Below are 26,850 nucleotides of genomic sequence, written 5' to 3' on the forward strand. Positions count from 1 at the left end.
AGCCCAACCCCTTTTCTATGCAATGTTGGGCACCTAACCTACTACGCCTACGGGTATCTCAAGTATACGATTGATGAAAAAAAAGGGAGGGCCTAAATTTGTCGGCCGGAAAAGTTTACCCTGGTGTGAAAGAAGCCGTTGTAGTAGTAATAATAAGAAATCATGGTCTCGTGTCGATTTATTTTTCTTTTCTTTCGCATGACGCCTCTGGTAACGCCAATCCATGAATGGTGTGATAATGATGATAATGATAACGATAACGACGGTGACAACAATCCCATATGGCTGTCCAAATCCGTTAATTCGATTAGACAATTATTTCTTTTTCAATTATCGTGTCTCTTTCTGCTTCTTGGATACCCTGTTGCCAATCACGTTCACCAAGGATATATCCTGTGCCATTGCCATTTCCAAAAATAGTACCGAGTGATTATGACCCCTTATGCCATTGACTATATCCATTTGCTTGACTTATTATTATGACGCCTCTAATACCCTTCTGCAGACTTCATCAAGAATCTCCAAGTCCCGAGGCCCTCCCTTCAACCATTGCTAAGAAATTCGCGATATCGGCCAGATGCTCATCGGCGTCCGTAAGCGAGCTGGTTTTTGCATCTCCACTCTTGGCTCGCTTCGTATTGGCAGGTGACTCATTTCCATTTATAGGCGAGCTTTCCTTTGCGCGGCGTTTTCGCTTCTGGCTCCGGGTCTCTGAGGGTGAACTGCTGATTTGGCTTACTCCTAGCTCATCAGCTCGTATGAATGGCGAAGATGGACTGCTCATTACCGGTGGCGGCGACTGGCTAGGAGGTGCTTCTTCGGCAGCCGGTAATCCATAATCTCCAAAGCCAGGGATTCGCTTCCCTTCTCGCAACATAGGCAATGCTATTGACTCGTGCAGGAATTCGCCGTTCGGCATTCGGACAAGCCCTCTGGCTTTCAAAGCCCAATATGGATCTGCAACTCTCGATCGGGATTTTGATACCCGACTGTTATTGTAGCCGACACTTGAGCGATAGCTCGAGCTAAAAGTTGAGTTACGAAGGCTCCCGGTTGATGTGGACAAGGCATCTCCACTAGTACCGCGACAGCGAGCCCTGAGCATTGCTGTCTTTGACCCTTCTTTATAGAGCTTCGGCTCTGGTAGCTCTTTGAGTCGGTGGACTCCGCGTTCAATTCGGCTCCTATTTTCCGCCCTTAATCGCATCTTTTTCTCCTGGACTAGATTCGCCTGAGTTTCGGGGTCATAATCCCTGGCTGCGTATCGAGCTGCGGCTCTTTCATCCGTCACCCCATTGAAAACACCAGTAGCAAGCAGCGCTTCTTCGATGCTCCGTGACTGCGATACCGGACTTGATGATTGAGTGTATAGTTGTGTTGGAGTATCTGCCCTTTCCCGTCCTCTCCACTCGAGACTTAGCCTAGTTGATGCCCTTAGTTGGGCCGTTTCGTCAACTCTGTGCTGGCTCCTCCTTAGCATCGAATCCGTCGTTTGCTGAACGACTTTTTCCTGCTTCTCCCTAGCAGCGCGCTCACGTTTTGCTACATTTTCAGGTAATCTCCATTGCCTCGCTTTCTCCTTTTCTTGATTCATACGTCTGATACGTTGGCGTTTACGAAAGCCATCGTGCCAACGCCAAAAGTATTTCAGTTTGAGAGTGTTCTCTCTGAAATTCCGTATTTCAGTATTGACCTTTTCTTCTTCTTCCCTTTGCATGCGCTCAACTTCCCCAGTATGAAACTCATCCCAAATGCTTTTCAAGATGTGAGTAACTGCAAATTCTTGAAGATGTGATTCCATTAGCCCTTTGTCCGCACAAACGAACCAATGAGCGAAATCACTCATCAAATCCTTCCGGGCCGTAGTTTGAGGGGCAGAAAAGCTTGTAGGAAGGGGATGTTGTGATGTAGAAGTAGGGTTCAAGGCTGGCTGTGGAAATATTGATGGTTGACTTGAAAGGGAAGTTTGTTTACGAGTCTCAGTGTTATCTAAGGGTGTGCTATTCGTGAGTGGCGGTAATGGAGAAAAAAGGTTGGCCGTTGTAGGCTGAACTGTACTACTGATAGATTTCGATGAGATAGAGGGTTTTGATACTGATTCTGAGGTGGCAGATAAACTAGAGGGTGCAGGGGGTTGTGATCCGTCTTTGTTCGACGAGTCGGAAGCTTTTGCTCCAAGATTCGCGAAGAGAGATTTGGTCGGTGGAATCGATAGGTCTTTGTCGCTGTTTAGAAAACTGAAGAAGTTTGGATCTAATACGTTTGTTGCGGGCTGGGCTGCTTGTGCTGATGAAACATTGCTTCCGAATATAACATTAGAATTTGCGGTAGAATTCTTCCCATCCTGACTTGGATTTTTATTAGCACTATCTATGGTGGATTGTAACCGCGGAGTAGATGTTGCAGCAGTATTGTTGTCAGTGTTCGTAGTGCTAGGTGACATGGAGTTGCTTATTTGTGAAAAGAGTGAGCTAGGTCGCTGTCCTGTAAGAGCAGAAAATGCGGTTTCCGTCCTAGAGTCTCCGCTAGTTTGGGCGGAGACCGGAGTAAAAGAAGCCTCTTGAGAAGTAGGTATCGTGTCGGAGGGTGGCGGGGAGGGAGACTGTTTAAAGGGAACGGTAGCCGTCGGCTTGGTAATAGTATGGTTCCCAAAGGTTTGCGGAGGAGTATAGGAGCTTGCCGCGGTTAGGAGGCCGGGAGATGGGGTGGGTTGACTGCCTTCTGCCTGGCGACCATATCCATCAAGATTCTCGTGCCCTTGGCGGTTGCTATCCGCTGGGGGGGCATCTTGGGAATCACTGACAAATAAGCTTTCCTCGGAAGATTCATCTGAGCTAGTTATTGCTATGACATTCTCTTCGAAGACAGTTGTACGAATGACATCTGGAAGAGATCGCCTAGAACGTTTATGCTCTACTATGTCCCCTGAGAAGGAATGCCGTACTCGAGCATCGATATACTCGGTACTTTGGGAGAGAATAGCATACCCATCGTCGTGAAACTGAAAACCATGCTTTTTGAAAAACTCAACTGCCTCTTCTTCCGTATCAGTGTGTAGGTATTGCTTTAAGACGGACGGAGTTAGGTCTTTGGGGCCGAACCGAGGCCTCGAGAACGATTTCCTAATAACTTTTAATATCCCCTTTCGCACATTGTTGAAATGTATCTCGGCAAAGCAGGCCATGGTATATGAAACTGACGGATGGGCGATGAGCTTGAAGAATATCGAGATCGCATCAATAGCTAATTGGCTGTATGTTTCCGGATGCAGAGGGCCCTGCATTTTACGAATATTGTCGATGCATTGGACGATAGCTATTGCGGATTTGATTCCTTCGGCGTTTCCAAACCGAACATCCCAACCTTCTATTCTTTCCATGAGCGCGGGATTGTAGGCATTGAATACTATAAAATACCCCCGGAACTCGGGCTCGTTTTTACACTCAATCCCCTGATGTGCACAATCGTCATACACTTCCATTAGGGAGATTAAAGTCTTGCTTAGTTGCTCGACTTCTTGTTGCTCCGAAAAATCCGTGGGAGCGAAGCCATCTTGAGAGAGGAGATGAAGCGACGTAACGTGAAAACGAGTGATGGTCTCGAGGCAATAAATTTGATCCAGTATCTCATCAGGCGTCATAGCGTACTTTTGGAATGAGAAGTCTATTCGAATGGCTCGAGTTCTGTCCCAAAGGAAACTATGCCGTTGCGGTAATAGGTCATCAGACGAAATAAGATCGATCAAGTAATCTAAAGTGCGGCAGAGGGTCCGAACGGATCGCACGTCCATGGGGAGGGGTGCATCTTGCCCTGCAGCTGAACGAGCAAGTCGTTTGACCATAAGCGAGGGTATTGCGACAAGATCACCATTCTCATCTCTACTTTTCTCCGGTCCTCTGATGTCGTGCTCAACAATACGAGTCACTTGCTCCCACTCAGGACACATATCCTCACAGATTCCCTTGAACACAAGTGCCTCGTCGAGCCTTCGCCTTTTGTCTGGATCGTCGATTAGGCCAGCTCGCGTGAGAGACTTCCGTGCCTTTTCCCGGTACGCCTTATAAGTCTCACGAAAACGCTCTATTGCCTGGCGTTGTGCAAAGCTCCCTGGGTTCTCAGGCCATTGCGGTGGTCTGATTTTATCCTTGGCTAACTGGTCTCGAATCTTCTTAGCAAACTCATCCCGATCTTGATTAAATTTCGGGTTTCCCGGTACGTCTTTTTCGGTCGAGGTGTTCTGCTTATTACCCTGGGTAGGGGGCTGGGATCGACTATGAGCATTCTCTAGGCCTAGTGACGTCCGTGATAATTTATTCCTCCGCTCGATATCATCACCACTCTTTCGTTTCCCATTGGCTTGATTTGTCAGTGTTGTGGTATTAGCTGGTGTAGAGTTAGTAGTCTGTGCCTGCTTTGGCCACGCTGGTTGCACATATTCGGAAGCTTTTTTTAGGCCATTGACGCCGGTCTTAGTTGAAGCCTGAATTTTGCCGCTGGGTACTGGCGTTGGCTTCAAGAAGGGGTTTGGTTTCGAGGAACTGTCTTCGGAAGCAGCTGTCGGGTTGGAGGTCTGCGTAAAGCTAGGTCGGCCGAATGATTCAAGCTTAGGAGTTGAATCTTGCTGACTAAAAGGTGAAGGCCGTACTTCAGCACTATTAGTTGTCGGCGTCGAAAATGGGTTCTGCGTGTTGGAAGATTGCCCATTACTAGTGCCACTAAACGGGTTTGGCTTCAAGTTAAAAGGAGAAGCGGTAGATTGGCCGTTCGTGTTTATAGCAGAGCCCATGTTTTTCTTCTCAAAGGGATTCTTCATATTACTTGGCATCCGGAAGTCATCATGCCGCCCGTTTGCCATTTGAGTCAGGCTCTGCAGTATTGAAGAATTCGATGAGGGTGGTTGAGTAGAATTTGCTAGGAAAGGATTTGGCGTAGGTGTTGCGCTGCTGGGCTGTCCTTGCAAAAATGGGTTAACCTTGGGCGGAGCGAACGGGTTGGCCGGTTGGGTAGACGCCGGGTTGCTGAATGCTATAATTCGAGAAATAGAGTCAGTGGTCTTTAAACATCCTCACATCCTCATTTTTTTTCTTGCTTGCTTTTATATCAATATCGTATTCCGGCTTCACCTTTGTTTCTCGTTTGATCCAGCCGCTTTGTCGATTCCAGTGCCAATATATACTCCAAGATATCGAGGGTTGTTGGATTCACTCGTAGCAAATATAGCTTTTATCGTCGGGGAAGGAAAGCCATTCAACTTACGGTTGCTAGGCGGGTTCGGCACCTGGCCGACTCCCCAGCCACCCTGCATCTGGGGATTAAGCATTGCGCTTTACCGCCGGGTATGTTATATCATTTGTCATGGGTCGTGAAAAGTGATCGAGGTTGGCCAAGAGGGAAAGGTGCAAACTGGAGCGGACGGGGACCGAAGAAGTTGTGCACGGAAAGGCACAAAGAACCGTCGTCCTCGCGCGCAAAACGCTGTTCAAATGGGAAGCGCGAACAAAGAGTATGTACAGATTGAAAAGGACATTAATGAAAATATATGCTAGAGAGGTGCGATGTGGCCAGTAATACGGAGTTAAGTAATGTAGGTGTTTGGTTGTATTTTTGAAGTGAGAAGTGTTGAATTTTGCTTGCTAAACGATTGACGATGTTGCGATCGTCAACGCGGCGCGGCATTGGAGTCTGCAAGCGGAAGCTGGATTCCTGCCTGACTTGACCGCTCTAGGCTTATCCGTAAGTGACTTAGCCTGTTAGGTTAGGTACACAGTACCTTGTACAACACAACACAATCAGTAAATCGACCACTTGTGACTTTAGATTTTAGATTACGGCTCAGCTATGTAAGAAAGAAGGCTAAGAAAAACATTCCTCTCCCCGCAGTATTTCTCGGTGGCTTAATTGCTTATTAGGCGCCGCCTAGATTTTAAGGTAGACTTGGGAATGAGGTCATTGCAACTTATTAGTTATAACTTGTACTTTTACCGTAACTGATCCCTTCGCGGCTGTATTTTTAGTTGCCTTGCCGACATTATATTTGCGCGCAACTTTATCTTCCTCTTTCCCTTTTTTCCTCTCCCCTTACTACATAATTATTACCTATGAGCATTATTACTAAACTTTGGGGCCAACGCAACTTTGTTAATGCTCAAACGCTCAAATGCTTGAGTCCCCAATTCTTAATTCCCACCTATCCCCTATAAACATCACTCCGACTCCGCGCAACATCTTATTCCAAGGGTCCACGTAGTATGGAAACTTCGATCTCACCTGCATCAACCTCAACTGTATCACGATCACTCGTACAATATACACATTATAGGCGACTACCCCTTAGTCTCTCTTTACCATTACCAAATGGGTAATAATTCCTTCAGGATCACATCCCGCATGATTACTGGCAATTGAGCTACGACGAAACGAACGAAGTCAGACCGGAGGTCCGACGCGCGAGCATCTTCATTTATCTGATTAGCTGACTCGTCTTCCTCGCTATTCCCCTAGGAGATAGCCGTCCGGAGAAAAACAGCATCTCCATCGAGTGTCCGTAACGCGAATCTTGGCACTCACCTGTATACAAAACCCTCTTAGCACCCGCTGCTACGGAACAATGGCGTTTCTCGAAGATCCTCGTCTTCGGCAGCGATGGAACCAGATCTCTCATACAACCGAAACAGTCACCGAGAACGCAGCCGCTGGGATATGGAGTTTTGGTCACACATACATCACACCATGTTTCTCCTCCATCTTCTCGGCCCTGGAGAGCTGCTCGACCGTCTGCCTCGGCGATCGCGAAGAACGAGCACGACGAGCAAGGGAACGCCAGCGGGCACGAGGAAGGGCCGAATATAGCTTTGACTTCTACGATGATTGGGACGAGGAGCTGGGGGGCGGTGACGATGCAGGAGGACTTCTCGGCAGCTGGCGAGGTGAAGATTGGGATCAATTACTGGCGGGCACCGGGAAAAAGCGTAGCGGAGGTGATGTTCAAGAACAGCCGAAGAGGAAGCGCGGAATGAGCTACGGCACAAAGGGACCACGGAGGAGGTCCAGTATTCAAGAAGATCCAACAATCATTCCAAGCACTGCACCCCTAGGGTTTTTGGGCCGTCTACCGTTCAAGATAGGAGGCCCTTTGAGGTATAAACCTAGTGCAGCAAATCTACAAGAGCATCCCGGAGCATCAAGATCAGGATTAGACACAGAACGCGTGCCGCTATTGGACGAAAACGACGATGGGGCACACACTAACGAATCACAATCGCATAGTAGGAAGCGAAGTGGAACGGTAGGCAGTGGAGATACTAGCGATTCGTACAGGTCGAGAGGTGATCTTTTCCCAAGCGACGAAGAAGGGGAAGAAGATGCAATACCACTAGACGACGAATTCACCATTGCGCTAGATCACGTAGATGATCGCGAAAGTAATAAGACGAAGAGCAGCAAGGGGAAACGGATTGCAGACCGCAGGATACCAAGAAGTGTTTCAAGGACGACGATGAACTCGACAAGGCCATCATTGCATCCCAGCTTTGGCTCAGGGTCGGTTCCAGAGAGCCCAGCGCTGCTTTCAATGGCATCACTAGAAGACTTACGACTAGAAGAAGAACGGTTGGAACGGGAGGAAGATGAAGTGGTGGAGAAAAAGAGACAGGTTGCTGCGAATTTGGCTCTTAGGAGAGGGCTAAGCCGAGATAATCTTCAAATTGAATCCGTCCAGGAAGTAAAATCCGAAATAATCAGGGTAGAAAGAGTAGTAGTTCCGCAAGAAGCTATATTTGATAAGGGATCAGACTACGGACAAGACGAGGCCGGGTCTGGGTCTGCGGAAGAAGAGGCTCACCAGCCAAAATCGCCAGCACCGAAAGATTCGCCACAGGAAGGCTTTGTCCCTGCACGACTACCATATTTCCGATGAAAAATATCACCATATATCACCAACCTGTAACTCCGATCGAACTAACACTCTTCACGGCCCATATGCAATACGCTGGGGGATTCCATCCCAGGACTTTAAATTATGCCTAAGACGAACCAAAGCTCAAACCAGATGAGGTTTGATAATGTCCATATGAGCCATGACACTATACTTGATGATAAGGATTCAGCGTCATGTCGGAAACGTGTAATTGGCTACAGGCGACCAAGCCATCTCACTACCTGTAAATCAATGTCTATACGTGTAAATATAGAATTATGAAAGTTATAGGTTTGGCAGAACGAGAAGCGGCCTAAGCCTTATAGAGCGTATAGAGCGTATAGAGCGTATAGAGCGTATAGAGCGTATAGAGCGTATAGAGCGTATAGAGCGTATAGAGCGTATAAAGCGCCATGATCACGCTATAGCGAACGCCTTGATGTTATTATTATTGCCAGGAATAGGGATTTGGAGATTAATTCTAAACAAGATACCAAGTTTGAATATACTTATCTAAGACATGATATTGCTATCTAGAAATCTACTTGTATAACAAAGCTTGTCAAATGTCATATCTTAATGTAAATGATAGGTGAAAAATCGCCAAGTCGAAGGTCGGCCCCAACTTAACACTTCAGGTAAGACAAGTTACCTCATACCTAGGCCCATTATTCAGACCATTTACCGAAAATAGATATATGCCTCGGCATCTTTTTAGTTTACCCCAGATCTCCGCTTGACACCGTTGAGATTAGCTCCCGAGGACCATCGAGCTTTATCATACGGCCCCGTATAAGTTCAACAACTTCATTTATCTACCTTAGGTAGTCTTATACTCTTTACAACGTTTTATTTCTTACATTCCATTCACTAGTCTTACATATAATTGGAAGACACGTAACATACACGGAGTTTCGCATTCTCAGTAAAAACAAAAAGTTTGTCTCGTACGACGTCCGCAAGCCGCCCGCAGTGCTTCCTAAACCACGGATCGTTAGTAGTACCCTTGGTCCGAGGTGGCCGAATTCGGGTTACTCAATAAAACTGCTAAAATTCAGCTCTCGAGCTAAGCAACTTCTTAACTCTCTCGAATACAATCATACTTCACCAGCCTGCATCAAAGCGGCACAGTTCCCATCCGCGATTGTAGACTCAAAACACGTAAAAACGTAAATTAGAAATTCCAACCACCACAATGGCGCCGCAACCCCAAGGCCCCATCACAACCCCCCTCACCACCCTCCTCGGGATCCAACACCCCATCATCCTCGCAGGCATGGCCCGCGTCTCGGGAGGCGCTCTCGCCGCCGCCGTCTCCAATGCCGGCGGTCTAGGCGTCATCGGCGGGTTCCAATACACGCCCTCGCAACTCCGCGCCATCGTTGCGGAGCTCAAAGCCGCCCTACGGTCTCCAGACCTGCCGTTCGGCGTAGACTTGGCATTGCCGCAGATCGGCGGGTCCGCACGCAAAACTAACCACGACTACACGGGCGGCAAGCTCGACGAGCTCATCGACATCACGATCGAGAGCGGCGCGCGGCTGTTCGTCAGCGCGGTGGGCGTTCCGCCCAAGTACGTGATTGATAAGTTGCATAATGCGGGCATATTGGTGATGAATATGGTCGGACACCCGAAACACGCGGTTAAGGCCCTAGATCTCGGTGTGGATATGGTGTGTCCGCAGGGTGGCGAGGGCGGTGGGCATACGGGTGATATAGCCAGCTCGGTGCTCATCCCGGCTGTCGCCGACGTCGCATCACGCTACCACCCGCCGATGTTAAAAGGCAGCCCCGCGCTCGTCGTAGCCGCGGGCGGTATCAACGACGGGCGATCTCTAGCCGCAAGTCTGATGCAAGGCGCAGCGGGAGTCTGGGTGGGAACACGCTTCGTAGCCAGCGTCGAAGCAGCTAGCAGCGAGGAACACAAGGTGAGCGTAGTAACGTGCGGCTTTGAAGATACGCAGCGCACGCTGGTGCTCACGGGGCGGCCGCTGCGCATGCGCACCAACGCATATATCGCGCGGTGGCACGCGCAGCCGCAGAAGATACACGAGCTCTGCGATAAGGGCGTCGTGCCCATCGAGCACGACCTCGAAAACGACGTCGACGATATTGATCCCCCGCACCTGATGGGCCAGGTCGCAGGCGCCGTTACTAAGGTCCAGCCTGCCGCCGAGATCGTCCGCGAGATGGTGGATGGTGCGGTGCAGATGCTGAGGCTAGGGAACTCGTATATCAATGCGAGCGCGAAGAGTAAGCTATGAGGCTTGGACCCCGGGTTGGGGGTGGAAGAATGTGTGTAGGCATCAAGACCTGACAGTATCACCTACATACATATCCATAACCTACATATAGTATATAAAGTAGGATGAGAGATATACATGTAAGTAGGCTGACATAGGACCCTAGTAAATGCCGTTACGATCTGCGGCCGGGTCCGCAGCCGGGAGCCGGTACACACCTTACCGGCACCGAGGGAGGAGTTGATGGCCTTACTACGTACATGGCATGGAAGCAGTGTAACCTACCTCTATTTCGCGGGAATAGCTTGCATAAATGCATCCCGCCCTTTTTATTCTCACCGAGGGCAAAATCTTCAAGTCGGTCTCGGGAGGATCGGCCCCAAAGGGAAAAGGGGGCTTGTAAGATTATGAATTTGGGAATTTTGGAATTTAGGATCTGGCCTTGTTTTGGGGGCGGTGTGAACTTTATTGGAATTGATGTAGTATTATTCCCAAGTATGTATGTAATCATACCTAATAGTGAAAATTAAGGCGGTTAGAGAGATCTACCTGCCATTGCCGCCGCCGCCGTCATTTCATTACATAGTATCCCCATCACCGCCTCTTCAATTCAAGGGTGAAGAGAACGGAGATGAAGAAAACAAATCGACCGACCCGAGAACCCCGCAGGGACGCGTGTAAGGTTTGCGCGGAAGAGACATTCATGACTCAAATCGATCTCCCTCTATACACATATACTTAGCCTATCAAATATACCTATGCATGTATAGTACCTATAAACTTAGGGTACCTACGGTAGTCTCGTCTCGTAGGAGGTAACTTGCAGTTGTCCATGTTCAGGCTTTGGGGGAGGCTTGCATGATGCATTACCCATCGGATGGCCATGCATTTTGTCGCTGCGTAACAGGGAAATACAGAAAGAAAAATAATAGGGGCGGGCATTTGCGTCGTCGTCTGTGGCTTGTACCTGTCTCACCCCGTTTCTACCACCACCTCGTTTTGTATCATGTCGATCGATTTACCTAGCATCAGAAAAGCCAATCAGTGGGAATGCGTACGTAAGCATCGTAAATAGATAGGTAGGACAAGACAAGTTTAGCAAAACGAATTAGATTGCGTATGGATGTCTTAGAGGCTTATCGAATTCTAGGGGTTTTTTTTATCATAACACTGTTTGCCATGTATCAGGATGTCAGGGTCTCTGATTCGTCACTACCTACTAACATCATAATGAAGCAATTGATCTTTTTATGTTGAGCACGTTTGAAAGTTAGTCCCTATTCAAGCTAGAGATGAATAATTCTCTCATCTGTTTGGTTCAATTATTCATGGGTGTACAGCACGATGCACGGCGTAAGATGAGAAAAGACAAGACATGTCGCATTTGACGAGTGTCTACACTAAAAAAGGAATAGCGAATCAACAAGCCCATCTATCCCCGCGGCTTTTCCTAAACACTGCCGTCGACAATGCTGGTTCCTTCTCCCATTGCGCTGGTAGTACCATCATTAGCGTATCGATCTCCTCACGGGCTGCCTGCATCCGCTTCTTCATGGGATCCAACGTGCCGTTCTCTTGCGACTCCTGCTGTAACTGTAACTCCTCTAGACGTTGCACCTGTCCCTCAAGTAACTCCGCTTCGATATCTTGTGGTTCGTCTTCTATTAGCTGAGGAAGAGAGCCTAACTCGAGCTTCTCTGTGTCGTGTACAAATATTATTCGTTCTAGTGAATTTAAATCGACTTTCTTCCATCGTAGCACTCGCCATGCGCCCTCGGGAACAACTGCAAGACGTTGTACTTGATCCAATCCTTGCGTAGAGGCCCATAATGATGAGCATTCCGGTTTTAGCTCCGAGTTGCCGAAGAATAAGGTATCCCGGTTGAAATCAACGTAAACTCTCGGTTGTATATTGCCCACGCCAAGCGAAAGCTTGTAATGCTTAAGAGCTTCATATCTGGCCTCGGCGTTGACATGTAAGAGAGCAGGGATCTGTGTTGTTGAATACCATGTTTCCCCCTGGCTATATGAATCTAATATAGCTTCTTCTAACGATCTAGGTGTCTGCTTCTGTCCCGTGTATGGAGACTTAACGACGACCGTCCTAGGATCAGGCATAGCATGCTGCCATATTTTGATCCGTAGTTCTGGAGGGAGCTCATTGAACTTGCTGAATGTGGGACTTTGAAGTTTGTTTGAAACTCGCGATAATGTTCCCTCCATTGTGCTATCGATGAGGTTGAGAAATTGGTAGTATTGGGATTGTTGCCAACGATAAAGCCTTATAAGTAACAATATCGAACTAACAAGGGGTATGATGGCGACGGGCACATCGTAATAAATAGTTGGGGTATGGCTCGTCCTAGCCGGCATGATTGCTTATGTATAGCCCTGTAGGCTTTAGGGGGGTTTTGGAGTAGGATGGGCTACTTGATGCAGTAAGTAATCCAACTACCTCGTGAGGGTGTGTGCGTGATCGATGCGTAATATAGTAATTAATTAGTTGAAACGTCCTTATAGGTACAAATTATAGGTAGTACAAGAGAATCGGTCCCGCAATACGTTTGAGAGGATTCATAGGTACCTAAGGATTTGGGGTCTATAGATAGATAGATAATATCATACACGGGGAACTGCCGCATGCGGTTTGAGAGTTGTCAGGTTTATATGCGAGCAAAGAGGAGGGGGGGTTTCTTATTTCCATTCATTATCCAATGTCATTACTTGTTGACCCACACCTACGTTTGACAGATTAGGGGGATGAACAAGCAACTCGCTCTTAAGGGTCCAGGCTTTCTTTAGAGCGAACGCCGTGGACCGGCGCGAGACTAATACCCTAGGTACAGTTAAGCAGTTAAGGGTACTATCGGGTACTGCAAGTATGTAGTACCTAACCCTTAGCGGTGACTGACAAAAAGTTTCATCAGACAAGGGACTGGAACGTGGTTTGATGAGGCGGCTCAAAGCCACATCAGACTAACGAGTCACTAAACCAACTAAACGACCCGAATAAAAGCGGCCGCGGTCACCGACTCTCCGTGTACTTTTGTACTTTGACTATCAGACCAGACCGCAGGTTAACTACCTTACCACCTAACCACCTAACCACCTACATACATACCTAACTAACTAAAAGGTAATGCAGCTGCGGCTACGCGTAGCCTAACACAACTGTTTATGATGCGGTTAACCAAGGATGACGCTTGACACGTAACATAGTTTATTCCGCACCACGGCGAATCCCTTACGGTAAGCCGGCGTCAGTTTGCCAACAGGTGATCAGATTACTTCTTGGTATCCTGCGGCCTCGGGCGCGGTTAGCCGAACTCGCTTGAGTTCGTACCTTGAGACTCGTCGGTTCCGATGCCGAGATAATTAAAGCAAAGAAAGTGGGCAGCTTGCGACGTCCCGTCTGCAAAGTTATCTTCTTCTGCTTGTCTGCACGTGTAGCAAAAGGCACAAAAGGCAGGTAGAGCAACTTTCCACGGACCATACAAGCCAATAGTCACTCGACCTAGTGTGATCGTAGGAGCCGTAGACATGCGTTCTGCTGTATCCCGTGATGCGATGCTGATTACCGCCAAACTCACCTCATTACCCCAGAAATCTTGTAAAGGATTCGTCTCGAAGTGAGACGTGGCGGCCATTAAGAAACATGATTGGGCAACATAGAAAAGGGGTTGCAGGTTAGCTTAACTTAGCAGTTCTTTTAGCCAACCAGAGAGTAATTTAGAAGTGCTAGGATTCTAGAGCTGGGACCAAAAACGCAGGGTGGATGAGATTCATCGTGGGATATCGTGGAGAAGGGAAGAAGCAGCTGACATGGGGGCTGCAATATGCTAACCACGCCTAGAGAAGTTGGCATTAGAAACTTACCTTTTAGGTACATACTACCTGTGTAAGGTGGCTGCTATACTAATGACCCTAATGACCCTAATGTTCTATAATATTCTTAGTCTACTACGAAGTACATGTATGTATGTAGACTGCATGTAGTCGGCATCGCTATTCGCCTACAACCCGATAGAAACGTAAACAATATTCCAGATGATTGCGTCAAAAATGTGTGATGGAAACAAGAAATGCATCTAAGAAATTGAGTACCAAGAGAAAAAGAATACCTATCAGGGAAAAGAATGACAAAGTCTCGCTAGTCGCGGCTCCTGTCGGTAGTCGGGGGCCTTGGACTCCCGCCATAGTGGGGCTATGTAAAGGGGTGTTGACGCCGCTTACACCAAAGGGTGACGACTAAACCAAACCACCAAATCACAGGATATATTTCTTACCTATTGTAGAGCGATATTTCAGCCCCTTAAAGTCCATTCATCATTATACATATTCTTTAACCAATCACAAGAAGCTTCTACTCTTAGACTGGGGCTCGGTACTTTGAAGCTTGGCTCTTGGCAACTTTGGGAGCTTAACATAGGTACCTAGGTACATGTGTACATGTAGTAACGTACCTAGGTCAGATCCTAAATCGACCACAGCCACTGACGAACTATATGTTCAACTTACATAGAATTGCAATAAATTTCCACTAGATACCAGATCGTTAGTTTGCTACAGTAACGGCAAATTTAAGGATACGATTTAACGCAGCGGGCCTACCGGCATATGAGTTTTTTTTCTCGTGTAGTACGTCATAACACTGTATGAATTGCTGTGATCAAATAAACTTGTCGCCAGAGTCAAAGACCGACCGCCGACCGTCGACCGCTTCTTATTCCCAGTCAAAACAATCACATTTCGCAATCTGCGACTTTATTACTTGATGTCTGTTCCAGGGGCATTACCGGTGTCGTGACATGATGCTTCGTGGCTCAATATTTTGAATCATGAACCTGATCCGAATATGACGCAAGTCAGAGAGGCTTCTATGCTTAGGTAGGCCATTAGGTACCATTTACATACCTAGTACCTCTCATTAATAATTATATGTAAGTGATGACCCAAAGATCGAGGACGCGGGAGATCATCATTGAAAGCTTATTTCATAAGCACATTTCTTTTATGACGACATCTCACTCCATGCATAACCCATCAACACAATGCTTTGAGAAGTATTGGCGTGAGGCATCCCTCAGTCACCAGTGACTCGCCCAGCAACACGTGATAATCCGAGCCAGTGATTGCTCAGTTAGGCAAGTCTTTCCAATATCGCGGATACTGATTGGTTGATGAAAATAACTTCACAGATCTAACTATGCTAAAGTGGGATTTTTATATTACCCAATCAGCTGCGTCGTCTATAGAGTATCTCTCCATTATATATATATACTATGTCCCCAAGTGTGAGAATAAAGCTTTTTCAGGTATTAGAGGAGTTTTCGAACCAATCAAATTACATATTTCCAAAGAGATTTACGGCATAGCACTCTCACGCCTAAGGACATAGATCTAACTTACAACTTCAATCAATACACTATTGCTTGTACTTAGATCTATGGTACCATTACATAATAGATCGTGCCCTCTAATACATAACAAATAAGGTATAATCATCCGCCAGAACGCATGGTAAGTTTGCCCTAATATGAGTCCCAATTTGGAGTCCAGTCGTGAAACTTGTGAGTAGCTAGTATCTTTCAAGTATATCAATATTGACAAAACCTAGAATAATCTAATATAAAGCCAATAAGACACATAATAGAAGTTAGTTATCAAGGATTCGGATAATCCATATAGCCTAGGCAAATGGCTACACGCTATAGGCTTGACCAGCAGCCACGTGTGACGTATCTTATATAGCAAGAGCAACACCATCCGTAGGCGGTAAGTTAACTGGGTAAATCTTAATAGTAAACACGACCTTTATATATTACGACGTAAGTCAGAGTCACTTCACCGAGGAACGAATCTATTCTTAGACGCAAGACTCTCTCAGCCTTGAACAAAAACCTTCTCAAAAAACAGCTCGAAGTGTTACAATAAAATTTGGCAATGCCCCTATTATCAGCTCCAGCCCTTTAGCCACACCTATTTCTCAGCATCATCCGAGTATTACGTAGAAATATAGGCATATACCCCACCTGACACTTTGTTAATGATACCTAACAGGACCCTCCGAAACCTCCTGCATAGACATACTTGGCCGGCCAAGAACTGAGAACGTACATTCCACGGCACCGGGCACCGCGAGACATGTCTCAAAAAGCATGTGCAAATTATCATTGTTGATATAAAACACAAGCCCGCCATAGGGAAGAGGAACGGCAATAATAAGCGAACATGTGAATTTATATAAATAGAACTAATAGTTATATATATAAAGCATTATGAAATTAATAAGTGTTATACTAGTCTCTTGGATAAGCTGCAATATAAACCTTCTCATTCGATAATTATTATAGTTAGGCATGTTTCTGCTAGTATATATTTCGGTCTTTACTGAAATATGGCGTATTTACCAAGTAAAAGTATTGTGCTTATATGTAGGTCCTACCAGCTACCTATATTTTAACTTAGGTTCTTTTGATGCTAGCTTGGCTCCGGATACATTTGCTAGCCGCCGATAGCTCGAACCAGAGGCTCCCCGGGTCGGTGGTCGAAGATACTATCAATAAGCCTTGGCGGTGATTGCCTTCAAAGCGACTTTCTATGGAAGAAGCACAACAAACTCAGAATACTAGTACCAGTGATGACTATAATAAGCCAAGCCACGGGAAGCGTTATTCCTAGCGCAATGATTATGATTCTGCTTTAGTTATATAATGACCTAAATGGTGCCATTGCGGGCCTGCTGTAGCGCAATGCTATCAATGCTGTCGCCATCGCAAGTTTTGGCTGGGGCTCTTATAACCCTATTTGATACTAAGGGGACTATAAAAATACTACTTCGCGACTGGATAACCTTCACCGCTGTGATGGTTCTAACAACTGTCCACTCGCAGGAATTTCCCTACATGCCTACCTCTAGAGATAGAGCTCGTGGTCGTGAGACAATACCTTTAATATATGGGGAAGGTCGGGCACGAACGGCTCTGGTAATATTTGTCCCTCTCTGGTCAATAAATTTCGGGATATAAATTCAACGGTTCCTTGGATACCAACACTATTCACTGTGGTCATGATTTCACTGATGACTATGTTTCGTCGGGAACTTCGTATAATAAGATCGCGTGGAAGCTTTGGTGTCTTCGGATGGCTCAACTACACCTTCTCCCCGTCTTCTCAACATTTTGCTGCATTGTCTAGGGGAAACGAACTTAAAACAATCGAAAAAATAAATTCAAATGGTTCGTTTAATTTTCAATGCTAATTTGTATATGGTTCTTATACTCTAACCTATAGAATTTCACTGTACTCTCATTAAATCACTCCGATTTGCTGCCTTTGACTTTCAACTCCCCTATCATTCTACTAAGAGAATGAATCCCTAGAGCTTTTATAAAACACCAAATGTAATAATAAATTTATATTAAGAACCAATTCACACTTTAAAATTGTCATCAGCCATGTTCAATTACGCGGTGTACCTAATCAATTGCAGAGGACCACCAATTTGATTGTTAGTACCTGTGCCATAAACAATATTTATCTAAAGCACTGATGCCTATTAGAAATTAATTAGGGCTTGAAACTATCTAGTACAAGTTTCAGAGAGATTTATAGCGGATATATATATGCGCATACGATTCTCAGTATGAAATAGGGGGCTGAAGCACCCTATCTAAACCGAGTTACCTGCTCAATATCAACGAAAACACCATGGAAATACTAACCACCTACAATTGTTCTCATAAGACGTAGTCGGAATACTCAATACGGCTAGAACTAATGTGTAGGGTATCGCTGGACATGTGAGACTGGATTGCCTTTTTTAGAATCGCATGTGCGATGATGACTGGGGAAATTGATCACACACATAAATATCCGTCTTCTCTCTCTAGAATCATTTCAGATACTATCCTTTCTACCTAAATAATCGAAAACACAAGGCGGTGAACTACAATGCCAAATGAACTCACAACTCCCCAACAATAGGTACGGTTCAGTGGCTGTTTGAAGTCTTGCGTTAACTCAGACGTCTTGTTATAACTCCCGCCTGGGCATTTTTCATTCTGTTACTATTGCCAGCGTTGCGCTGATGCTTTTGCGTAGCCGGTCGGTACCCTTCTATCAGGAGAGCGTGTATTCCGCCGACTCTCCAGAAGATCAAGAAGGGTCGAAAGGCATCGAACGTTGGATGCGTTGTCCAACTCCACCGATATCAGTGAAGCTTGTCGACGACGTGTTTGATCGAAAGGCAAAAGTATCTAAAGGAGAACGTGCAGAGAGGGTCCAAGAAAAGCTCGCTGAAATCGAGAGCGTTATAAACTCTAGGTCATAGCGAAGAGAAAATATGCCCGATACGCTGAACGTACCGGCCAGGAGGCAGAGGACATGTGGGAGCGGGGGCCCCCTATGCGATTCCCTTCTCCCCGGTACAGAGGCGACAGCAGCTCCTTTGGCGGATATAATCAGCCTGTTTAACTCCAAAGTCGGCGAACTGACGGACGACGAAGAACACAAGGAGTATCTAGCTTGCCCTTTCTGGAAGCACAATCCCACCCGATACCTTCGTGTTAAGAACTCATGTACGGCTGGTGTTGGTTTTAAGAATATTGGGAAGTTAACGTGAGTACCTAGCTATTCGTTCCTGTTCTGATTATTTAAGGATATGCTTATGCTGAGAAATTCCCCAGGGAGCATATCAAGAGAGTACACTGTCTATGGAATGGCTGCGAAAAGTGTCTCATGAGGTTTAACAAAACGAAAAAGGAGGAAGTTGGTGAAATAAAACGGAAGCATATGGTCAATTGCACACAGCCTGCCAAAATTTTGACAGAATTAGATGCAGAATGGATGGACAAGGATCAAGATGAGGCATATGGACAGCTCAATTTCCAAAAGGATAAAGGGATCCCTTCTCGATGCTACGAGAAAATATGTTGTGCGTTATGGGGACCTGACCCAAAGATTGAGATCCCAGAGCCCTGTAAGTAAAACAACATGCTGGATTTCTTTCTACCTCTTCACCATGCTGATCAGGCCTAGACCACCTACCCGGTTTTCAGATGTCGGTCCTTCGTTGGCAGTTTGAAAAGGGGCTGGAGTCACTATATGAACAGAAGAAAGCTGAAAAGCCGCATCCTGACGCAAGACAAAATGCAAATGCTGCTGTGGCTGCGGCTACAGCTACAGCTACACTCTCTCCTAGTATTCGGAACGTCGATCCAATGCTCCTCTCGACACATACTTTAAACAACCTACCAAGCGCCCCCCCTCCATTTTTCAGAGGTCAACACAAAAAAGATTCAGGTGTATGGTCGGGGGGTCCTAGTGAGAACTATGCAACCTTTGCCAAACCCCTATTCCCTGATTTTACTTACGACAACGAATTGGACGAGGAGAATCCAGTGCAAGCACAGAATCAACCAGACTACTTCTGCACAACTGGGTCCTGGGTCGGCCTAACAGAGCCATATGCAATCCCAGATGGTCAGTTTGATAGGGATGCTGATGGGGATGTCTCTTTGGAAAATAATTGGTAAATATTGTCCGAGTAGCGCTATAGGAATAACGATATTGGAGATTACCTAGTTTTCTTAACATTTTGCTATCGTTATTTCAATATTTCTTGACTATCTGTCTATATTTATTCAGTTTAGCTTGCTCATGCACTACATTTTAATAAGACGGTATGATAGATAAATAGGTTACCTTAGATGTATTATCTACATGTAGTGCCTCTCACTCCTCCGTTGGCATCAATCTGCACGATCTAGGTAGGATAGGGGTATGTTTAAAAGTAGACGAAATCACACATGAGATGCACGGCACTCTCTATTTAAATCCTAGTCGAAATTCTTCCCATTAGGTAACATTCTTAATCCTAGAGGAGATATAATAAAATTTTGATTATTTAGAAGTTGTCGTAGTTAATAATGTAGTCTCCACCATGAGGCGCAAAACATAAGTGGGAAAATTGTATGCGGAATTTGATAGTGGGATAAAAAAGGAAGACACTTGTAAAACGTAAAGAAAAACAAAAAAGAATGATGAGAGTGGGACTTGAACCCACGCGGATTTCTCCATGAGGAAATGATATTAAGGTGACCTTAACCTCACGCCATAACCAACTCGGCCATCTCACCGTGACAGAATTTTGCGTTATTTTATATTATATCGCTATGTACCGCAGCTTTGTTACCCCGCACTAAAGTAAATATTTGCATGGCATTAACCTACACGTAAACTTCTAACCTTAGCGGCTACATGCTTTAGCCTCCCCGAGCATTACGAAATGCCAAGGGAATATATCTCTCAGAGCGGCACGAATGTACTGTATTCTATGGTAGTACTTGTTGCTGCTTGTCGGGGACCAACACAGGAAACAGGAAACAGGAAATAGGCCCAACGCTATGACCCAAAACGCCATTCTTTCTTCTGTCTCGCATTCAGCAGGACTTTGCTGACAGCGACCTCTCCGACGCGTTAGAGATCACACTAGCCGAGCTGCACGCTGCTATAGAGAAGGCCAACACTCGCCGTCCTATCAGGCCACGATATGCGCCTCAATACCAGCGCAATATCGTCGAGGGCTAGCGATGATGGAAGAAGTTCTGTCTCTGGATGAATTATCTAGGGGATTGGCGGGATAAGCTCAAGGTCTTGACTTACCACAATCGGAGCATTATCGAGAGCTTTATGCGGGTTTGTGTCAAAAGACGAAGCGCCAAGCTTAGATGCAAGTCTTCGCTTGAGAGGTATCTCCTCCAGACGTGGGCAGTCTACAAGAAGTACACTAACCTTACAGCCGACCCCCGGCTACGGACACACGCGCTCGATGTTGTTCCGTACATCCTTAAGCACGTACGCCGGTTGAGGACGGCGCCGAAGCTGAAGAACTACGTCGGTCTCAATGTACACCTCAACCTCTCCTAACATCAACTTCAGTAAACAGTACCTTGGGCCACTCGCCACACCCGTCATCAAAACCCCATGTACATTCATACCCACACCTACATCCATCGCTGCCACTAAGCCGGCTCGTAGCCCGTTTGTGATTCTGCCGAGTGCTCCTGCACCGGTCAAACTCCAGCCTCCAAGTCCGAGGATCGTTATCAAGCATCCCTCTAGCCCAAGAAAGGCTGCACCGTGTTCCAAGGAATGGCAAAACCCCGACCCCCATATCTTCTACAGACGCACATTCACCCGAACAACCATGATATAGAAGCGCGTGAAAAAATTCATTTTAAAATAAGAGGAAACCGCCCGTTGTCATAGCTAATGCAAAAGTATAAGAATAAAAAGGTAACTAAACAACAATTCTACTTTCCGCGCCCATACGTTTCACAAGCACCGTGTACGCCTGAAGCCCGTATTCTGATTCAGGATGGGCGAGGCGGTAAACAACGCTTTGCCGTCACTAATTAGGGTTATTTGAAGACGATATGTACGTAATGGACCATATCATATAGCAATGCAACCCAACTCCACACAATCACTGTCGTTCCCATTCCTGCGAAATAGACCAAGTTACACAATGTAATAGCGGCGGGGCATCAACGGTTTGATGGTAGCACGGTTTGAACTAAGGTCTTATTTCACCGTGCCCGTTGTTTGACCGTTGAACAATGGGCTTTCATGCTCCTGTCGCTGCGCTGTCATCTCGTAGCAACTAGAGGCTTAGGGATTGGCCTGAAAGTCACCTAGCCCTGTAACATCTAAACCAGCAGCGCGCAATTAAACATCCTGGCCTCATAGGAAGCACTGAATTCGACGATGTGGATGTATAAGGATTTGGTAACAACAGGAATATAATTCAGGTGTTCCTAGATCGAGAGCCAGTATGTTCGTCCTTCCCGCTACCTAGTAGATGACGACGTCGCTGATCGCAGTACCGTGTCCCTGATTGCTATTTACTAGCCATTGCCGTGGTTAGGAATGGCGTGACCTTGGACTTGTATCTTAACGGGATTCTTCTTCCGTGTGTTGTCACACCTACATCCCCAATGACCTCGCTGGCCCTGAAAATATCACGACTCTTATGATTCTTCCAAGACCTCGGCACCCGATAGACTATTCTCAGCCCACTCTGACTCAGCTATCCATTCATAATGAAGTAAATGGCTTTAATAACTCTATGACTACTCTGCGAATGGGAATTCAGTTCTACTCACCGCTGCGAGCTACTTTACAACTCCGACACGAAGCGAGCTGTGTGTCAGCTGTGATGGTTCACAACACTCAGCAGTAAACCTTCCATTTTGTGGACATGAGAGATAGTGTAAATTAACATTACGAATTGGTTTTTGTAGCTGATAAAACACAGACCCGCAAAATCGACAGGTCACACTGCTTTTCTTCTCCGGTTCAAGTTTTCGACATCTTAACGACGACACATTCGAATGATACCGAAACTTGAATATCGTCCGGTTTCCCATCTACTCAGGCACTTATGTTGCTACATGGTTACAAGTTCACAGATCTAGAATTCTCAGTTCATGGTTGTTTCTCGTTAAAGTTCACGTACTAGCCGCCGCCCGCTATTCCTCCTGTCAACCAAGGGCAAGGGCAAGAGCGACAAGCGTTTCCGGATGAGGACATCAGCGCATAAACTTCACGTCTTTCAAAGACCTACAGTCACGATATTGAAAGCTTGCATGAGTGGCGTCGCGGGCCGCAAGACTTGGCTCCCATGTCTCAGCCAAACTCGTGTACGAGGCCTCTGTCAGGACGTTCTGTCCAAGACGATGACAGCATCGTCGCTTTGCATCTCGCAGCTCAGCTGCTGACAGGACAGCATAGACGACAATCTTCTACAGTCTCGCTTCAAGCATGATTCAGCCGGTGAACCCCTCAGGAGTAATGGGATCGCGATCGAATAGGCACTTTCGAACCGCTCAGCAACCATCCCCACTATGTTCTCTTGCGAATTTCAACGTTGTCAGTTTGATAAGATCAAGCCAGGAAGACTTCGAGTGAAAGTATAAAAGACCATCTCTTCTCCCGTCTAATCCAACTTCTGTCCTTCATCCTCACAAGCATCAACTCCTCGACAATTCGATACAAAGCTAAGCACAACCCAACTTCACTTAACTCTTATAAATCATCATCATGCGCTTCTCCATCCCTGTCTTCCTTGCCGCCGCTGGCATCTCCACTGCCTTCGCCTCGCCCGTCGTCAAGGCGCGCGAGGAAATCGGCAGCTTCGACACCTTCACCGACGAGAACTGCTCTGAGGGCGGCGCCGGCATAGATGTTACCAGCGACAATCTCGGGTACACCTACCTTAACCCCGGTATCAAGTCTATCGACAGCCACTTACCTGACAACTGCGCCCGTGAGTAGATTAGTGTTTTGATAAGAAAATTAGCAGTGGCTAACTTGAGGCAGTGATTATCTGGATCGACCACCCCAACCAGCCTCCTTACCTTTCCATCCCCCCAAGCCGCGCCAACCAGTGCATCACGCTTGAGATTGACTCCAGCCGCCTCTTCTGGGTCGCTAGCTGCAACTAGACGGAAACAGTCGTTTCGAAATACACGCATGGGCTCTTGAGTGAAAGCAATGTTCTGATAAGAAGAGCAATGGCCCAGAGGAGATACTAGTCATGAATGATATGGTGGAGGAAACATTATATTGGATATTACGGACGATCCTTACATATGCCAAATATATATAATATAATAAAGCGAGGGGCCCCTTATGCTTATGTCATTCTTTTATACAATCTGTTTATATTATTTCTTCCGAGACTTAGCCGCTCATTCGATTAAGGTGACATGGACGCGCCGCCACGGTAAAATAATGTATCCACAGGTTATCCACTATATATACATATTTCATCCAGTAAATTTAAAGAATTAAGCTGGCAAGCCTACATGGGATACAATACAACCTCCTTTCCTCCTTCATGCCAGTGAGAAGAAAAAAAGAACCCACAAATTTTGTCTAGACGATAGAACCAACTCCCCTGGTCTACATACTCTAACAATCTAAATTCTACATAATCTACTATTCTGGGACGGTAGGTTTCCTAGTATCATCTCGGACATCTTCCAATCTTCGGACCCGACAGCCGTGTGAGCATAAAAGACGCCGAATGGGTCGTATTGCTGCTTAAGTCGATATAGTTTCGGATATTTGCTCCCGAAGAAGGCTTGGGTGAAGTTAGGCTCGATGTAGTCTGCCTCCGACATATATGACCCAGCTCCGGGTGATACATCTCTCCAGCGCTGCATCCAGCCGAAGGTCAGTCTGTCGCTTGCAGCTTTGATATCCGATTCGGTATTGGTAGCATTCCAGAAGGAAGCCATAATAGCATGCATAACAGTATTTCGCCATGCTGGATTTACCGCGTTATCAGGATACCCAGCCTTGGGGGCGGCGGCAATATTGAATGCCACTATGTACGCGCCTTCTTCAACTACGCTCTTGATAGCATCAAAGGTAGCATTCAACTTCGCGGCGTCTTGCCAGTTGGACTTCGGAAATAAGCGACTGGCCTGTCGGATTGCATTACTTCCCCATGGTTCGACGGGGAAACTCGCGAGCCACGCGTCATAAAAGTCATCGTATTCTGTATAAACCGGCTTGACTTCAACGCCTAGGTCTTTGAATTTAGCGAGCAATGGGGCCACTATGACTTCGAGTTGAGACCTAGACATCCCGGGGGCGAACCACGGGCCCATGTCAGAGACATATTGATCGTTTCCGACCTTTGAGATCCGAAAATACTCATAATTTCCAGCATCAGTATACGTGATGAAACCATCAAAGAACGCTCGCAAGGCAGCCCAGAACTGTACAGACGTGACCGTTGGTCCTGTCGCTAGAAGATATGTCATCGTCGTAACTCTGATCTTCGGATGCGCCTTGACGACGACTGATGTAACTATGCCAAAGGTTGACCCCCCACCGCCGCGTAAACCCCAGAATAAGTCGGGATAGCTCGTTTCGCTTGCAGTCACGAACCGACCATCAGCCAGGACCACTTCCATTGAGAGTACCTGATCGGCAGCCATACCGTAGAGGCTGGATAAGGGAGAATGGCCACCACCAAGGAGAAAACCCCCCATGACACCCACAGTCTGTGTAGTGCGATTAGTACTGGCTTAAAACTACTAACTACGGGGCTTGCAAAACTTACGCGACCCTCACCACCAACTATCGTGACATTGTTCTTCCTAGCAGCCTCATACGCTTCGAAAGCCTGGACACCGACACCGAGCTTGAAAGCAGGACCGCTATAGCGTCCTTGCCTATAGTTCTTAAAGAATCGGATGTCTTTCAGGTTGTGGGTCCAGATCGACAGTGCCCCCATTCCAACCGACTTCGCGCTGAAGTCGTGGCCGGTGTTTTTGATCACCAGACGCAGATTAAGATTCCGCGCGAAATTGACTGCAAGCTGGATTTGCGCGACATTGCGGATAGAGACTGAGTAGGTTGGATATCCACCGATCGTGCATCCACTCTTCGAAGGCATAAGTGCTGGTGGCATGCAAGTCGCCCCTTGAAACAGTACAGCATTGACTGATGTAGGATCTTCAGTACTATTTGGTGTCAGTAAAACGTCTGCTCTTGATGCTTAATACATGATCATACTGGTATATGGATGCATTGATCCAGTTATTGGTGATGAAATCGCATTTGGACGTGTTACGATTCCCAAAGGTATCATAGCAAGACGCTGCATAAGGGACAGTCTCGGTTAAACCACCGCCGAGTAGGATATTGAAAAGCCCCCAGGTAGATGGAAAAGGCCAATAGGGGTCGTCTGGATATGTCTTGCACAATCCAGATAAAGACCGCTTAGATAGCTTCTCTGCAAAGTTCGACTCGTTCTGGAAGCTGAATAACGTGACATTGGACAGCTCTAGATCAGTAAGGTTAGCCAAGACGGCATCAGTCAGCTGCAGGGTCTCTCCTTCGAACAGATCCGCAGTTGAATTTGAGATCCCGGCATCGACACTGGCTACGGCTGGAGCAACTGTAGACTCGTTGGCCGCTGGTGAGAGAGTTAGCCATTATATCCCACGCTAGCTGTAGGTTGTATAAACTAACGAACTGTTGAGTTGTCTATGACAATTGTCTGGGAATACACGAAGGGTAGCACGTGAGCCAAGAGAGTAGCCGCGACAGCTTTCCTAAGGTAAGACATCGGCGCTACACGTGCCCAGAGAGCCGGCACGAGCTCAAGTGGTGCAACTTGGAATGAATAAGAGATGCTAAGTATACTGGATTGTTGGCATAGAGCGAGCCCATCATCACCGTATATATTTCATATAGCTTCATGTATCTTACGATATACCTTCGGATCCGGTAGGGATGCCGGCTAGGGCACCGTCGTCCGTCTGCGTGGCCAGGGCATCAAGCATGGATGAACGACGCCGCTCACCAGCGAAGTACTACAGTAGCTGCAGATCCCTTACATGAGGTCCAGACAGCTTAGGAAGACGGGCAAAACTCGACAGCTTTGCCGACGACCCGCAGATGAGTATAATTTGGTAAGAGCCCCAGCCAGGCTACCCAGAGCTGCAGAGCCGAGATTATAAACATTACATCTAAGGGTATCATATTCTCACTTTCGTAGGGAAAGCTGGTATAAGCAAGTTTATGAATGGTTATTGGTTAACGCTGATGATCTAGAAGCAGTCTCAAATAACTTGGATTCCTCCTCGTAGAAAAGTACTAGGCCTGGTAA

General features: G+C 46.6%; 6 protein-coding genes across 7 annotated transcripts; 3 read left to right on the forward strand and 3 right to left on the reverse strand.

The window, feature by feature from the left end:
• Positions 1-511: 511 nt before the first annotated feature.
• GL218_06556 (SAC3 family protein 1) lies at positions 512-5,320 on the reverse strand (the record flags this gene model as incomplete). 2 transcript variants are annotated; one of them, XM_033583276.1, is made up of 2 exons in its annotated part: positions 512-4,383; positions 5,257-5,320. In XM_033583276.1, 2 exons carry the CDS (start codon positions 5,318-5,320, stop codon positions 512-514), a joined length of 3,936 nt encoding a protein of 1,311 aa, XP_033433443.1. The 2 variants fall into 2 exon arrangements, with proteins under 2 accessions (XP_033433443.1, XP_033433444.1); XM_033583277.1 differs by having other exon boundaries at positions 512-5,025.
• A 1,287-nt stretch (positions 5,321-6,607) lies between these two features.
• GL218_06557 (uncharacterized protein) lies at positions 6,608-7,915 on the forward strand (the record flags this gene model as incomplete). Its single annotated transcript, XM_033583278.1, has 1 exon — positions 6,608-7,915. One exon carries the CDS (start codon positions 6,608-6,610, stop codon positions 7,913-7,915), a length of 1,308 nt encoding a protein of 435 aa, XP_033433445.1.
• A 1,195-nt stretch (positions 7,916-9,110) lies between these two features.
• Positions 9,111-10,178, forward strand: GL218_06558 (putative nitronate monooxygenase; the record flags this gene model as incomplete). Its single annotated transcript, XM_033583279.1, has 1 exon — positions 9,111-10,178. One exon carries the CDS (start codon positions 9,111-9,113, stop codon positions 10,176-10,178), a length of 1,068 nt encoding a protein of 355 aa, XP_033433439.1.
• A 1,398-nt stretch (positions 10,179-11,576) lies between these two features.
• GL218_06559 (uncharacterized protein) lies at positions 11,577-12,380 on the reverse strand (the record flags this gene model as incomplete). The annotated part of the gene is made up of 1 exon (XM_033583280.1): positions 11,577-12,380. One exon carries the CDS (start codon positions 12,378-12,380, stop codon positions 11,577-11,579), a length of 804 nt encoding a protein of 267 aa, XP_033433440.1.
• A 10,881-nt stretch (positions 12,381-23,261) lies between these two features.
• On the forward strand, positions 23,262-23,665 carry GL218_06560 (uncharacterized protein; the record flags this gene model as incomplete). The annotated part of the gene is made up of 2 exons (XM_033583281.1): positions 23,262-23,487; positions 23,541-23,665. 2 exons carry the CDS (start codon positions 23,262-23,264, stop codon positions 23,663-23,665), a joined length of 351 nt encoding a protein of 116 aa, XP_033433302.1.
• Positions 23,666-24,142: 477 nt separating this feature from the next.
• GL218_06561 (putative FAD binding domain-containing protein) lies at positions 24,143-26,524 on the reverse strand (the record flags this gene model as incomplete). The annotated part of the gene is made up of 5 exons (XM_033583282.1): positions 24,143-25,237; positions 25,297-25,699; positions 25,752-26,154; positions 26,211-26,383; positions 26,451-26,524. 5 exons carry the CDS (start codon positions 26,522-26,524, stop codon positions 24,143-24,145), a joined length of 2,148 nt encoding a protein of 715 aa, XP_033433301.1.
• Between the last annotated feature and the right edge of the window lie 326 nt (positions 26,525-26,850).

This window comes from Daldinia childiae, assembly GCF_008694065.1.
Source record: "Daldinia childiae strain JS-1345 chromosome Unknown Scaffold7, whole genome shotgun sequence".
Lineage (NCBI taxonomy): Eukaryota > Fungi > Ascomycota > Sordariomycetes > Xylariales > Hypoxylaceae > Daldinia > Daldinia childiae.